Consider the following 15,986-nt stretch of genomic DNA (forward strand, 5'->3'; position numbering starts at 1 on the left):
ACTACCGGGAATTTACAATCGCCACAAGAAAGAAAAAGAAAAGGGTTGATCAGGATGTAATTGGCCTGAAAAAGAGTTTGATTTCCAGATTCTCTCTCATGTTAAACGGGAATGACTCTTAGACAAGAGGAAGCCTCGATCTTATTGACGAGGGACAAGGCAACTTGCACACCAGTCCCTCTGGCCCCACAACATACCTCGAGACAGAGCAAACTCTCCCCAACTGGGCCACCCGTGGTGAGGGGGTGGGACTGGCAGGGCCCTGAGCAGGCTGGGGGCAGTGTCGAACCTGGGTCAGTAACCCCCTCAACACCACCATCCACCGGCATCCTTGACTTTCAGCCAGAACTCCTCCCTGCAAAACGTGGCACGAGCTTCCAGAACATTCCAGAGCATGCTGACCCTCCCCCATTCGACCCCTTCTAGTCACCAGGGCATGAGGGTGAGGGTCAGGGGAGCCCTGGCCCATGTCAAACACGCCCACGTCAAACACGTCTGTCTAGTCATGGCTATGGTTTTTCCAGTAGTCATGTATGAATGTGAGAGTTGGACTATAAACAAAGCTGAATGCCGAAGAATTGATGCTTTTGAACTGTGGTGCTGGAAGAAGACTCTTGAAAGTCCCTTGGACTGCCAGGAAATCCAACCAGTCCATCCTAAAGGAGATCAGTCCTGAATATTCATTGGAAGGACTGATGCTGAAGCTGAAACTCCAATACTGTGGCCACCTGATGTGAAGAACTGACTCATTTGGAAAAGACCCTCATGCTGGGAAAGATTGAAGGTGGGAGGAGCAGGGGATGACAGAGTATGAGATGGTTAGATGGCATCACTGACTCGATGGATATTAGTTTGAGCAAGCTCCAGGATTGATGATGGACAGGGAGGCCTGGCGTGCTGCAGTCCGTGGGGTCGCAAAGAGTCAGACACGACTGAGCGACTGAACTGAAGGCTTAAATCCCCAGCAGTTTTGCAAGATGGTAGGAAATCAGCCTCGGTGGGCATGTCTTTGCTGTGTTCGAGGCCCTTGTCCTGCCCTCAGGGAGCTGACACGGAGGGCTGCCACGGCGACGGTGGGGCCTACAGAGCGCAGACGCGAGCCTCTGGGACAGACCAGAGCCCTCCAGGGCAGCTCCTGAGGGAATGAAACGTGGGCTATGCTCACGAGGAAGAGAGAGCCAGGAAAACCCAGGTGGCCAGCTGCTGAGGACAGTCCCCCAAGGTGGGGGCGAGGCAGCAGGTGGAGGGGAGGTTACAGGTAGACCGAATGGATCAGAGCAACAGCCATGTGGAAGCGAGTCCCGCAGCTCAGGGACACACAGAGGGCCGGGGCCAGGCCTTAAACACAGTCATTATCCGGCCACCACCCAGCCACACGGCTCCTCTGAGGCGCCAGTCGGGTGGCGGCAGAGGTCTGGTTCTCACCCAGAGGCTCAACTATTGGAGGACCCACTGCCAGCTTCCCGAGGGGGTGGGCAGAACTCACTTCCTGAGGCTATAAGACCACGAGGGGGACCGGCTTCTGGCCAGCTGCTGGCCAGAGCCCCCCTGAGCTCTGACGGGCTGCTGAAACAGGCCCTGATACAGGGCCTCCCTGAGGTCCTCTTACTACACACCAGCTTCGTCAACCACGAGGGGCTGGACCAGGGTCTCACAGTGAGCATCAGAGAGAAACCAGTGGTGCTTTCCACAGTGGGAGGAGCAAGGCAGGGGCACCGAAATGTGCCCAGAAAGTGCTAACGGCCTGGCATCACCACACAGCAGGAACCCTGAGAGATGGACTGGGCATCTCACTCACTCCTCATGGTGACCGTGCAAGATGGGGTCAAGGAAGCTGAGAGGCCGGGTCACTCGCCCAGGTGAGCCAGCTGGGACGGGAATCCAGCAGTCGGCATCCTGAGCCCAGCCCTGACCAGCACATCCCACCTCTGGGCTGGCTCGGGGAGCAGGTGGCAGGGGGTGACACACACCGGCCAGGGGTGAGCCTGGACCATGGGTGCACACTGCCCCCCGCCCCCGCCAGCTGCTGGGACTCGGGGTGTCTGCAAACCACCACCGTCCACCCCGACCCCGACCGATGGCCCCTGCTGAGACGGGATGACTGTGAGCGGACAACCCCACAGTCCTGACGTTCGCCCAGCTCTGGGGGTGAGGGGATGCTCTAGTTAGAAACAATGGTGGCGTTCATTTATTCATTTCTGCAGGGACCACCGCACGCACCGTCTCCCCGAAAGACCGTCCCCAGGGAGGACTGGGTGAACAGAGAGTTGTGTATTTTACAGGTTCCCTGCTTGAAATGTCTCAGAGACTAGTCACTCTGTTAGATCCTGCTGTTTGAGCCCACACACCGGATGACAGTCATCGAGGCGGGGCTGGGGGCCTACAGCAGAGCTGAGGGGTGGAGGAAGCTGGCATGGAGCCAGAGCAGACGCTCTTCTTCATGAATGCTGCTCCAGCGCTTCCGAGGAAGAGGTATTTTAGGGGGAAAAGAAAAATGCATCCAAACACGCTGGCCTCACTTCCCCCGCAAAGATGCGATGACATTACCAGTGCTAACATTTCCGACGCAGACTCGCAGCAGTTTCTATGTCCACAAGGACTCATTAGGCAACATGCCTGGCTTGGGAACTCTGTTCCCTACAACAGCTCTCTCACCCTAAGGGTCGTGGGTCCTAAGGCTACTTGCTTGCCAGCTACAAGGACCCATCTCCTGGGCAGTGGCCCCACTAACCCGCTGCTCGTTATTCTCTGGCTGGTGGTTGGTCCAAGAGGTGGCGGCTGCAATGTTGCCAGCCCAGCATGCACGCCTGAAAGTGTCAGTTGCTCAGTCGTGTCCGACTCTTTGTGACCCCGGGGACCATAGCCCTCCAGGCTCCTCTGTCCATGAGATTCTCCAGGCAAGGATATTGGAGTGAGCTGCCAGTTCCCTCCTCCAGAGGATCTTCCCGACCCAGGGATCAAACCTGCGTCTCTAACATCTTCTGCATTGGCAGGTGGATTCTTTACCGTCTGAGCCACCAGGGAAGCCCGTGCATGCCGAAGCCTCATCTCAGATGCGAGTGGAGACACAGAAGAGACCTGGCCTCCCGAGCACGTGCAGTGCTGGGCCCGTGGGTCCCTGCAGTCTCCGAGTTGCAGCTGCTGTCCCGACGACACCTCGATCCACCTTATCACCCCGACTGGGTCCCTTTTAGCTGCAGGGAATGAACAACATGGACCACACTCTGCCTGACCTTTTGAACACAGTCAGGACACGGTGGGGGCACTCGCTCCCGCCCTGCGGCCAGAGCTCCGGGGGGACACCCAACTCAATGTCGGGCAGTGGCACTGACCCCCAGGTCTCATTTTTAAAGAAGCGCCCCCCACCCCGTTTCACTTCCTTTCCTCACAAGCTTCCTCATTTACAGTGCGGGCCTGGGGCTCGTGGCCAGTGCCACGTTCTCGGATGTGAGTGAAGCCGGTGCCTCAGGCTGGAGGGACAGAGGGGCCAGCACGCCCAGCAACTGCTGACCCCACCACCCCCGGCCCCACAGAGTGGACGCTCAGCCGGGGTGCAGTGGGCAGGGGCAGCTGTCTCCTAGCTGGGAGGCAGTTGGTACATGAGCCTGTGGCCTGAGGCTCACAGGTGAGCATCTCCAGACGGGCTCCGGAGGCCCCCCTGGGAACCTGAACCAGGGGAGAGCATGGCCTGGAGGGGACCAGACGGGTGCTCAGAGACACCAGAGCCCATGGGCGGCCCGCAGCTGGGCGGGACGGGGGCCTGAGGCCTCCAGGGTGAATGCTGTTGGCAGGCTGGCACACAGTGTTTTAGGGAGCAGATCACCTTAGGACAGGGCTTTCCTGGTGGCTCAGACAGTAAAGCATCTGCCTGCAACGCGGGAGGCCCGGGTTCAATCCCTGGGTTGGGAAGATCCCCTGGAGAAGCACTCCAGAAGTCTCACCGGGAGAATTCCATGGATGGAGGAGCCTGGTGGGCTACAGTCCATGGGGTTGCAAAGAGTCAGACATGACTGAGCAACTTCACTTTCTTTCTTCTTTTCACTTTAAGGGTATAAAATGGTACGGAAGGGAAGGCCAAGGAGTTGTCACTCTCTGGGGCATGTCCCAACCGGTGGGCGGCACACTGCCTGGGCTACAGAGTCATCACAGGGGTCCCTCCACCCACCGTGTCCACCAGGAGCGGCGGCTCCGGAGCCTGTGGTTTGAGTTCGAATCCCACCCCGCCGCCTCCCCCTGCCCTCCGCTCCGCTCAGCCCTCCAGCCCACGGGTTCCGAGATCAGGGCTTTCCTCAGAGGGCTGCTTGGAGGATTAAAGAGAAAACAGACAAGGGCTCCAAACATTCCCACACCTGGTGAGAACACTGGAGACGACGGCCATCCATAAGCAGTACGTCCAGATGACACACGTGTATTTTCAGCTGTACACACGGAGGGACACTCCCATGAATGAGGAAGTTCAAAGATGAACCAGAGTTGGGGGAGTAGTTCGTCACTGCACTTTTCTCAGTCCTGTGCGGGGCAGCTGGGAAGGTGGGTTTGGTCCACAACGGTTTTGCTCTTGTTGTTCAGTCGCTCAGTCGTGTCCGACTCTTTGCGACCCCATGGACTGCAGGACACCAGGCCTCCCTGTCCATCATCTCCCAGAGCCTACTCAAACTCATGTCTATCAGATCGGTGATGCCATCCAACCATCTCATTCTCTGTCGCCCCCTTCTCCTCCTGTCTTCAATCCTTCCCAGCATCAGAGTCTTTTCCAGTGAGTCAGTTCTTTACATCAGATGGCCAAGTATTGGAGTTTCAGCTTCAGCATCAGTCCTTCCAACGAATATTCAGGACTGATTTCCTTTAGGATGGACTGCTTTGGTCTCCTTGCTGTCCAAGGGACTCTTAAGAGTCTTCTCCAACACCACAAGTTTGAAAGCATCAATTCTTCAGTGCTCAGTCTTCCTTATGGTCCACTTTCAACTTTTTCATATTATAAAAAAGATCTCCATACTTAGAAAAAAACAGATGAAAAATGTTGACCCACCTCTTAGGACATTGATGGGACAGCAGAAATGTAAGCTGAAGGTCACAACACAGACTTGTGGTCATCTCACCCAGCGACCATGCACCTTGGGAGACAGGCCCTCTGCCCATGGCCGAGGCTCCTGGGGCAGAGCCCCCTGATGCTCTTGCTCCCATGCCCTGCCCCCAGTCACATCTGAAGCTTGCACTCGAGAACCAGAGCAGCACTTGGGGCTCAGAGGATATACCAGATGTCGCCCGTGGGGTGTCAAGATCCCCTGGCACTCAGAGCAAAGCCCACACCAAGCTGCAATCGACAGACATCCATGGAAGGAATGAGACATATGGCTTGGAAATCTCAGAGAAGGTTCCAGTCTTTGCAGAGGACTCAACCCATCCAACTAGAGAGACTCCAAAGAGATCCTGAAAAGCCACAAGCCAAGAGACACCACAGGTGGGGCAGCCAGAGTTGCTGCGTCACAGTGAGGCAGAGTGACCAGATTCCAGCTTCACGGCAGTCCTGCGTGCGAAGAAGTGGACTGCAGTGATCCACGAGGAATTCCTCCTCCTCATCCTGCTTCAGTTCTTCACTGGCTCCTTTCTGAACGTTTCCTTCTTCTAAGCATAAAGACAAGTGCTAAGGTGCCAATCTGCCTGAAGAGCCATCTCCCGGAAATCACAGCGCCAGGCTTTTGGGACGTCTCCAAGCTGTCCCACCAACACGGGCATCGGTGGGTCAACAGAGCACACGTCCCCTTGGGGCTGGCCCATCACGGCCCCCGTGGCACACAGCTAGCCCTGCCCTGGGTTTTTTTGGGGGGGCAGGCCAGGACGGAGAGGGCACCCCAGGCTCTGAACTCTGCCTGGCAGAGGAGCAGGGGACTTTCGCACCTGAACCCCCTCCCCAGGGTCGGCTCCCTGCAGAGAAATAGGAGAGAGTCAACGGCCCACAGCAAAGACTCAGGGCCCAGGCGGCTTAGTCAGGGGCCAGTGCCGGACCCCCACGGGCTGACGGGCTGACGGGCTGAGCGACACGTTAAGGGAAGAAGAGAGAAGCGAGTGTGCTCCTTCCCTGTCACTTGCCCAGACTTCAGTCCGGAAGGGAAGCTCCATCCTTAACAAATGTCTCCATCTAGCGTCACGCCTCACACACGGCTAAGAGGCCTCCTCTTGCAAAACACGAGCTGGTCTGGTTTGAAATCTAGCGCCTGATTCTCCTGAGTTGGGAGGGAGCACTTACAAAGATGGATTCCCCCAAAGATGAAATATTCTGATTTCCCATCTTTATAAAAATCTAAGCCTCATAAACCAAGTTTAGAGGAATAAACCATCAAATCAAATATTAGGTATTCATTTTATGTTATTAAAATCTCCCTTTCCAGGAGCTCCGGATGAACAAAGCCACATAAAATTTCCTCCAGTAACTAAATGCATCTTTGTCCTTCTCAGTGACACCCCGCTGTGATTCTCCTCAGTGGCCTCGGAGCCCAGAGACAGGTGGCAACTGGGTCTGGGTTGTCCAGCCCAGGGCTGACGGGAAACACCACCTGTGGGCATGGACACCACAAAAGGGAGCAGCCAGCCTGACTCCTGACTTTTCTGGGGTTTCCGAGTTTCTCACTGGGGCCATGAACAGAGGTGGTAAAGGGCACGATATTCGCAGAGCAGGCACTACATAGCAGAGGGGTGGGGCAAATGAACCATAGCGTCTACAGCCAGGCAGAGGAAAAAAGAGAAATCGAATTTGGAATCAAAGAAAAGTTCCAGAAGATTAGTAACAACATAAAGCTAAAACCAGCTAAAATTAAATCAAGTATCTCTTGGGGTCCATATGCGCTCAACGGGAAGCAGGAGCTCAGGGCAGCCGAGGCTTGACGCGGAGGGCAGTGCAGGGATAGGATGGAAGGTTAGCTGCAGGCGCTTAGCTGTCAGTGGTCCTGTGAAGTAGTGTCAGACGAAGTACTTCTAAAGAGTTAAAATGGAATCAAAGAGGCTTGTGCGGGGACCCAAGATGAGGGTGCCCCGTGAAGCAAGGACTAAGGAGTAGCCAGGTATGTGCTCTGGGGTCCAAAGACTCAAGGGACGGGGTTGCACGCCTGGTCTCCGCGGTAAAGGGAGCTGGCTCTCTTCTCAGCGCTTTTCTTCACACACTGAAAGTGGACTTGACCCCTGTGTTTCACGTGGCGACTCAAATTCTAGAGCTGAAGACAGGCTCTAGATTTCCAGCCCTTCCCCACCAAACCCACTGCCCTTCTCAGTTCACAGACTGGAGGGATGTCTGTGTCTTCGGTCCTAAACCCGTATGGGTTATACTTCTTAACATCAGCAAGATATCTGCTTTAAGTTACTAATAATCGATTTTAACTGCTTTAAGTTACTAATAATAGATTTTAACTAAAATAGAAGATAATTTTATTCCTTTTTGTACAGGAGGGAAACCTATCAATTTGTCAAATGATGTATAGTTTAATAAAAGTCATTGATGCATTCTCTTCTAAACACTAAACACATTTTCACAGTATCTACATATTTTATCTACTGTTAACATCTTTTACATTGAGGCACTCATAAGTATTTAACTTCTGTAAGTTAAAGTAACTACAAGCCTAAAATATAATAAGCATCTGAAAAAAATTGCCTAAGACAAAATGACTAAAGTCATGAGAGTTACTAAAGTGAGAGTGTTCTTACAGTTGCTGAAACACCTAAATTATTTGGATGGTAGGCCCATGATCACTCAGAATTATTAATAGGCTATTTGTAGGTACGTACCCCACCAAGCATGCTGCATCCAAGTGCTAAAAATTTTATCCACTCGATTTTGTCTTCGCAAGGATCCAGCTGCAGGAGAGCTCTGAATTTTTCTACAGGCAGGCACAAATTTTTCCATTTCTGCTCAAGATCTGCTAAGTCCACATATTCCTTGTGGCTACACTATTTGGAAAACACAGCATGACATAACCGATGTTAAGTTGAGGACCCAAGAACTCACATAATGCTTGCAAAGACTTAAATAGAGTACCTATCCCTGTTCAAAGATGAACTCTGAATTCACTACACCGTTAGCCCACCACTAGGGGAGGGGAGGGGGGTTGGGTTGTGTGTGTGCCGTGGGAGCTGGGGTGCATGAGCAGGGAAGCGGAGGGCAGGGTGGTACTGGGAACTAGAGACTGGCAACAAGTTACCTCTTGAGAGAAAAAAGGACTGTGAAGCGAACACGGCATCATGTTACGACTTAATGAAATGAGCACACGGACGTGAGGAGCCTGATTGTCTGTCTGTCTGTCTGTAACACTTCACAACACAAATAAACTTCAACAGACCAAATGAAATCCAACTCTGCATCATGCTGACAGTTAAACAGGAGAAATTTTAACCCAGAAAATAAATGTATTCCTTCTACTATTTTAAGACAAGTTGATGAAAAATAGGTGACTTCTGTGATCTGCTAGCAGTATTCTGCGTGGAAGAGCTTTGAGCAATTTTCTCGTGTCTTTCCCCAGATTACCTCTCCCTTTCTGTGGTTATTCGCTTTCCCTTAAGCAAGAAAGCCATGGGAGAATCCCATGTGTAGAAGTCAGCACCCTGGTCAGGAACACATAATGGGGACAAGCTACTTTAAAACTCAGGGCTCTACCACTGATCTCAGTTTTGGCAATACGGCCGGATCATTCCGATAAAACACACTTTCTACGAACTCTGCAAGTGAGCTGGTGGGTCTCGAGGGCTTTCAGGAGGGCTGGAAACCAAATACCCCTTCAGATGAAGAAGGTGGCAGCTTATCATGTTTAGCATAGTTTTTAAACTCATATTTCAAAAAGTATCTTGCAAACCCCATGTCTGAAATTCCATATTTTCAAACCTTTCTTTTTGGTCCAACAGCCTCTTGCATCTTAATGCAAGTACTTAAAAAAAAGAAAATGTATGTCTATATAATTGTGAACAGTGATCTTGGGTTCTTTAAACCAGAGGAAGGTCACTGAATTCAAGATTCCCTCCTTGAGAATAAATTTCAAAGGTTCCCTGCAGGGGACACAGGGCTGTGGATAGATGACCATGGAGGTCTTGAAGCTTTATCTCAAGCTCAGCTGACTGATCACAGACTCTGATACCTGCTTATGCAAAACTTTAAGGAGTCCTTGAGTCAGGCCTGTGTCTGTTTTCTGAGTGGCCATGGGCATTTCGATTCTGTCCTTCACAGGCAGTGGATCTCCTCTTGACAAAGCTGAAAAATACCTGAAACAACAACAGACATCTCTGAAGCTTCATCGACACATGCTGTTGTTGTTCAATCGCTCAGTCGTGTCCAACTCTTTGCAACCACATGAACTGTAGCCCTCCAGGCTCCTCTGTCCGTGGGATTCTCCAGGCAAGAATACTGGGGTGGATTGCCACTTCTTTCTCCAGCGGATCTTCCCAACCCAGGGATTGAACCCACATCTCCTGCACTGACAGGCGGATTCATCGACACACAAGCAGCCCTCAAATTCAGGCACTTTCATCACCGACCCCAGAGGGAGGCCGTGACGAGGGAGGACCGGGCTGGGGCCCCTGGCCTGGGCTCCCCTCTTGGCTTCTCCACTCAGCTCTTGGACTGCACCTTCTCCTGTGCCTCAGTTTCCCTGTCTGCACAATAGGGACAACGGCAGCTCCAGACTCAGGGACCCCCCGGCTGGCATGCCTGGGGGTCTCCAATAACATGTGCTTTTACCAACCAAACACCCATCCGGGGCCAGAGACGCTGCCAGAGGAGGTGGAGGTCAGGGCCCCATATGAACTCAAGTGCAAGGTCGCGTGCAAGGTCATGCCACTTGGACAGTTGCAGACTTGGCCCTGCCGCTTTTTGAGGGGCAGGATTTCAAGCATCTCTGCCTATTCAGGTCTGAGAAACCCCCTGGAGCAGGGAAGTCACCTGATTGGCTGAGTCAGGTGCTGACATTCCCTACCCTTCACTTTTCCTGCTTGGTACTTTTTTATCCCCTTAATTATTCCTTTCTGGGACGTGGATATGGCTGCTAATCCTGGGAACAAGCAGGGCGTGGAGAGAGTTTGGGGCAACAACTCAGGAAGGGGTGCACATCGAGTTTCTTGTGGGAGGGGGAGGGGTGCCACGTGGGGTCTCTGCAAAACTCTCCCCCGGGGCGTGTGTCAGTGCAGACCGGCTCCTGAAACAATGCCATTTGCTGCCCACATCACTCTCCCACCATCAAAGAAATGATATGCCCAGGAAAATAAAACACCAAACCATCCAGGGTCACGGGAATAATATAAAAGATACGAAAAACTGTGGTTACCCAAGGGGAAATGTGGAGAGAAGGGATAAACTGGGAGACTGACATACACCCACTACTACATAAAAATATATATAACAAGGACCTACTGTATAGCAAAGGGACTCTACTCAGGATTCTCTAAGAACCTATAGGGGTAAAGGGTGCTTCCCAGGTAGCTCAGATGATAAAGAATCTGCCTGCAATGCAGAAGACCTGGATTCGATCCCTGGGTTGGGAAGATCCTCTGGAGAAGGGAATGGCTACCCACAACAGCATTCTTGCCTGGAAAATTCCTTGGACAGAGAAACCTAGCAGGCTATATAGTCCATGGGTCGCAAAGAATTGGACACAACTGAGCGACTAATCGGAGAAGGCAATGGCACCCCACTCCAGTACTCCTGCCTGGAAAATCCCATGGATGGAGGAGCCTGGTGGGCTGCAGTCCATGGGGTCGAGACTGAGCGACTTCACTTTCACTTTTCACTTTCATGCATTGGAGAAGGAAATGGCAACCCACTCCAGTGTTCTTGCCTGGAGAATCCCAGGGACGGCGGAGCCTGGTGGGCTGCCGTCTATGGGGTCGCACAGAGTCAGACACGACTGAAGTGACTTAGCAGCAGCAGCAGCAGAGCGACTAATACAAACACATACCTACATATGGGTAAAGAATCTTAAAAAAAATGGATATATATATAACTGAATCACTTTTCTATACACTCGAAACTAAAAAAGCACTGTAAATAAACTCTATTCCAATAAAAATTTTTAGATATGTGAATAATTAGAAACATCTCAGAACATGTAACAAAGTGTAGGTAAATAGACATTCAACAGACTAAAAGGAATTTTATATCTCACACCCTTTTTCTCTCTCCACCCCTCAAATTCAATTTTGTTTTCATGCTTTTAGGACAAATACAGTCATATTTCGTTAACTTGATAGTTTGAGGGAAAGTTAAGAGGCAGGCAGCTGTGAGTTAGACAAATGTAGATCCGAAGACCTAAAGGGCCAGGCTGGGGGAAGGGTGCTTCATGTGACCATGTTAATCCTAATTGGGGTTTTCATCTATTGTCACCCTGCTTATTTAACTTGTATGCAGAGTACATCATGAAAAATGCTGGGCTGGATGAAGCACAAGCTGGAATCAAGACTAGGGAGAAATATCAATAGCCTCAGATATACAGATGACACCACCCTTATGGCAGAAAACAAAGAAGAACTAAAGAGCCTCTTGATGAAAGCGAAAAAGAGTGAAAAAGTTGGCTTAAAGCTCAACATTCAAAAAACTAAGATCATGGCATCTGGTCCTGTCACTTCATGGCAAATAGATGGGGAAACAATGGAAACAGTGACAGACTTCATTTTGGGGGGCTCCAAAATCACTGTGGATGGTGACTGCAGCCAAGAAATTAAAAGACGCTTGCTCCTTGGAAGAAAAGCTATGACCAACCTAGACAGCATATTAAGAATCATCAGTTTGCTGACAAAGGTCTGTAGAGTCAAAGCTATGGGTTTTCCAATGGTCATGTACGGATGAGAGGGTTGGACCATAAAGAAGGCTGAGTGCCAAAGAATTGATGCTTTTGAATTGTGGTTCTGGAGAAGACTCTTGAGAGTCCCTTGGACTGTAAGGAGATCCAACCAGTCCATCCTAAAGGGGATCAGTCCTGGGTGTTCATTGGAAGGACTGATGCTGAAGCTGAAAACGCCAATACTTTGGCCACCTGATGCAAAGAGCTGACTCATTGGAAAATACCCTGATGCTGGGAAAGATTGAAGGCAGGAGGAGAAGTGGGCGACAGAGGATGAGATGGTTGGATGGCATCACTGACTTGATAGACATGAGTTTGAGCAAGCTCTGGGAGTTGGTGATGGATACGGAGGCCTAGCGTCCTGCAGTCCATGGGGTCGCAAAGATTCAGACACAACTGAGCGACTGAACAACCACCACCCAGATTATTCCTCATCAGTCATCAGAGCAGGCCCCAGGCTCGGGGCAGCCTCTAGAGCAGTGCCCCCTCCCCAAGAAGGCACGGGCAGTGCCTGGAGGCCCCGTTGGTTTTCACAGCTGGGGCTGACTGGTATTACTGGCACCTGGTGGGTGCAGGTCAGCAGGCTGCTAAGGGCCTACACAGGACAGCCTCACACTCCTCCAGGGAGCTTTTGGTGACTGCAGCCAAGAAATTAAAAGACGCTTGCTTCTTGGAAGAAAAGCTATGACCAACCTAGACAGTGTATTAAAAAGCATCATTTTGCTGACAAAGGTCTGGATAGTCAAAGCACCATCAGAGCCAGGGTGGAGGAGCCCTGCTTGAGCGGCCAGGCCAACTTATGTCACATGCACAGAAGGCGCACGTGAGCAAAAGCCTTTAGGGCTCAATGACATAATCAGGTGCAGCCAATGGGCTGCGGAGTCACAGCAGAGTCTGGGAGCCAGGCTGGCCCACCTTTGCCTCCTGACAACCTCGTCTGACAAGAACCCTCCCGTGAGTGCCTGCTAGAGCCTTCCGCAGCAGTCACTTCCACACGCATCCTGGCTCCCTGCTTGGTTTCTCGTTGTTTTTCCTTCCTATCGTGGTCCTTGTGTCATAGGCTATTTCTTCTCCTGCCTTGTCTTAACCCCAATTGTTACAAAATCTTTCAAAGACCACTTTACGTTCTCCTGAACAACATCTCTGCCTAACAGATTCTGTTCTGAGTGAGCAGAGACACGTGAACAATGCCTGCTTTTTCTCCTCAACTCCAAAATTGTTCTTAAAAATGAAATTAGTGGCATGGAACATTCAGAAGGTTCTTGATTAAGCCTTTTCAATTAAAGTGAAGCTTAAAAGCGCTGCCTCTAAAGTGTTACCAAATATAACATTCCAAGAAGAAAAAAAAAAAATCTTGGAAGGTTTGGTAAAATATGAATAAACTCTTTTGAAACAGCTGTATCTTTTATTTAGGCTTGAATAATGGTTAAAACCAGAGTCCACAGACTTCCCTGGTGGCCCAAGGGATGGGAATCTGCCTGCCGATGCAGGAGACACGGGTTCAGTCTCGGGTCTGGGAAGATCCCACATGCCACAGAGCAACTAAGCCCATGCACCACAACTACGGAGCCCATACTCTACAGCCCAGGAGCCGCAACTACTGAGCCCAAATGCTGCAGCTACTGAAGCCTGTGCGCCCTAGCGTCTGTGCTCTGCAGCGAGAGGCCACCCCAGTGAGAAGCCTGAGCACAGCAACTAGAGAGTAACCTCCGCTCTCCACATCCAGGGAAAGCCAGTGTACAGCAACAAAGACTCAGCATAACTAAAAAGAAAAAAACAGATAAATAAAATGAATTATTAAAAAAAAAACCCAGAGACCACGATTTGGGGCAAGAACCTTTAAAGAGTCTTTCAGAAGCATTTGTCAGAGGTAAAGTACTGGGTAACCAGCAGCCTCGTCTGGTAGGAGCAGTGAGGGCCCCAAAGATACCCTGGCCCTGATCCCAGAAGCTGCGGATCTTATTTTACATGGCAACAGGGAGTTTGCATGTATTTTGAGCAAATACTTGCTCAAAGTTTCTCATGTATTTGAGAGAGGATTTTGAGCTGGGAACACCATCCAGGACTATCTGGATGGTTCCTAAATGCAATCACAAGTGTTCCTAGAGGAGGGAGGCAGAGGTATATGTGAGAACGCCACAGTGCTGGCAATGGAGGAAGGACCCAGGAGCCCAACAACACAAGGAATGCAGCTCCAGAAGCTGGAAAAGGCAAGGGGAGGGGTCGAATTCTCCCTAGAGTCTCCAGAGACAGCAAGTGAAAGTCAAAGGCGCTCAGTCGTGTCCGACTCTGTGACCCCATGGACTATACAGTCCATGGAATTCTCCAGGACAGAATACTGGAGTGGGTAACCTTTCCCTTCTCCAGGAGATCTTTCCAACAACCCAGGGATCGAACCCAGGTCTCCCACAGTGCAGGCGGATTCTTTACCAGCTGAGAGCAAAGCCCCGGCAATATCCTGAGTGTAGCCTGGTGAAACTGATTTTGGACTTTCGGCTTCCAGAACTGTGAGAACAGAGATGTTTGTTGTTTTAAGCCATCACATTTGGTGGTTATCTGTTACAGCCATCCTAATAATAATTCACTTTGGTCATACAATTCATAGAGAAGTTCAGCAAAATTTGACACTCTCATTACTAAAAAAAAAAAAAAAAAAAGTTAAATTTCTACTGATTCTTGTGACCACAGATTTGAGTTTCTGAATCTGAGTCTGTTTACTGCAAAAGGACAAAGAGCTTTCCTGTAAAAGCATCACGATTTATTTTAATGATTCTAAAGTCTGCTGGGGCAAAGAATCCTCCTACCAATGTAGGGGACGCAAGAGACTCGGGTTCAATCTCTGGGTAGAGATCTCTGCCTGGAGAAGAAATGGCAACCCACCCCAGTATTCTTCCTGGAAAATTCCACGGACAGAGGAACCTGGTGGGCTACAGTCCAGAGAGTCACAAAGAGTCGGACACAACTGAGCAAGGCTGAGTGCGCGCGCGCTCGCACACACACACACACACACACACACACACACAAAAGGTCTGTTGACTTGTGACTTTAAAAGTATTGATAATCTGTTCCTGGAAATGGTTAGAATGTTTGCTGCAAGAAACTGTCAAGTCTCTTGTGCTGTGAACTATGATGGACAGTTTAACCTTACTGCATTCTTGGGATGTTTACTCTAACTGGAGCCAGTCCCTCTGGTTCCAACAAACTCAACAAGTACCTAATCCTGGGGGATTCTCTGATGACAAGGAACATAAGCGTAAGATTTCTCTTTGTAAAATCATTTCACAAGTAAAATAAAGGGACTGTGACAGTTTGACTTTTATAACACAATGCAAAACCTTTTTATCCCGTGTTATTCAGTCTACCTGCATAAACACCACTCTCTAAGAATGGAGGTGTCACTACGTAGATAAATGGACATTGTGCAGTAATTTCTGGTCTCATGGTCAATAATGCATGATGTTTCCTAGACAGATACTTAGGTGTAGATGCCACCGATGTTAAGTTCTATCGGTACTCGGTCTGTGTCCTGAAGGTTGGACCACTGGTCCAGGTAGGAGGGTTCACTAGGCACGATTGGACATGCCGACGGGCCGGCTCTTGCAGGTGCTGGCCCAAGGAGGGCTGGCCCAAGGAGGGCTGGCCCAAGGAGGGCTGGCCCAAGGAGGGCTGGCCCAAGGAGGGCTGGCCCAAGGAGGGCTTACCCCGCGGACCACTGGAGCACGTCGGCGGGCTGGGTGCGGATCGCAGCCTTGGTGAACTGCTTTAGGATGTCCGGCAGCTCGGGGGGGATGTGGATCTGCTGCGCGCAGAACATCGTGTCGGGAAGCGGCATCGCTCTCCGCAGACCAGAACCAAGCTGGAAGAACCAAGGTGTGCTGAGGGGGGGAAGGGGGAGAAGAAGGGCGAATCGGTCAGCCTGGGGAGCGCGGGAGACGTGCCTGCCAAGGGGCTCCGGGGCCGGGGTCCCAGGTCCCGAGTTTAGAGCCTGGCCGGGGCCGGTGGTCTGGGGGTGTGGGTCCCGGATTCGGAACCAGGTCGGGGTCCCGGAGTTAAATTGGGCCAGGCCAGGCCGTCCGTGTCTCCCTGGGTTTGGAGTGGGGCGCGGACTGGGGCGGGGGGTCTCGGGTTTGGAGGCGGGCCAAGGGTCCGAATTTCCGAGGCGCGGGCGGCGGC

The 15,986-nt window shown here is 51.2% G+C and overlaps 1 protein-coding gene across 3 annotated transcripts in view; it reads right to left on the reverse strand.

The window, feature by feature from the left end:
- ROPN1L (rhophilin associated tail protein 1 like) overlaps positions 1 to 15,986 on the reverse strand; it is a 31,923-nt gene that overhangs the window by 15,573 nt on the left and 364 nt on the right. For 2 of the 3 annotated variants that reach the window (XR_003507177.1, XM_027520256.1), the window contains exons 2-4: positions 15,515 to 15,688; positions 9,120 to 9,243; positions 7,780 to 7,941 (exon numbers count right to left, since the gene is read on the reverse strand). Coding sequence is in view for 2 of the 3 variants with exons in the window: in XM_027520256.1 (XP_027376057.1) it covers positions 7,780 to 7,941; positions 9,120 to 9,243; positions 15,515 to 15,645 (417 nt within the window). In the remaining variant the exon portion in view is untranslated. The remainder of the gene's footprint in view (positions 1 to 7,779; positions 7,942 to 9,119; positions 9,244 to 15,514; positions 15,689 to 15,986) is intronic. The other variant, XM_027520258.1, reaches the window with a different exon arrangement.

This window comes from Bos indicus x Bos taurus, chromosome 20 (genome assembly GCF_003369695.1).
Source record: "Bos indicus x Bos taurus breed Angus x Brahman F1 hybrid chromosome 20, Bos_hybrid_MaternalHap_v2.0, whole genome shotgun sequence".
NCBI classification, from domain to species: Eukaryota; Metazoa; Chordata; class Mammalia; order Artiodactyla; family Bovidae; genus Bos; species Bos indicus x Bos taurus.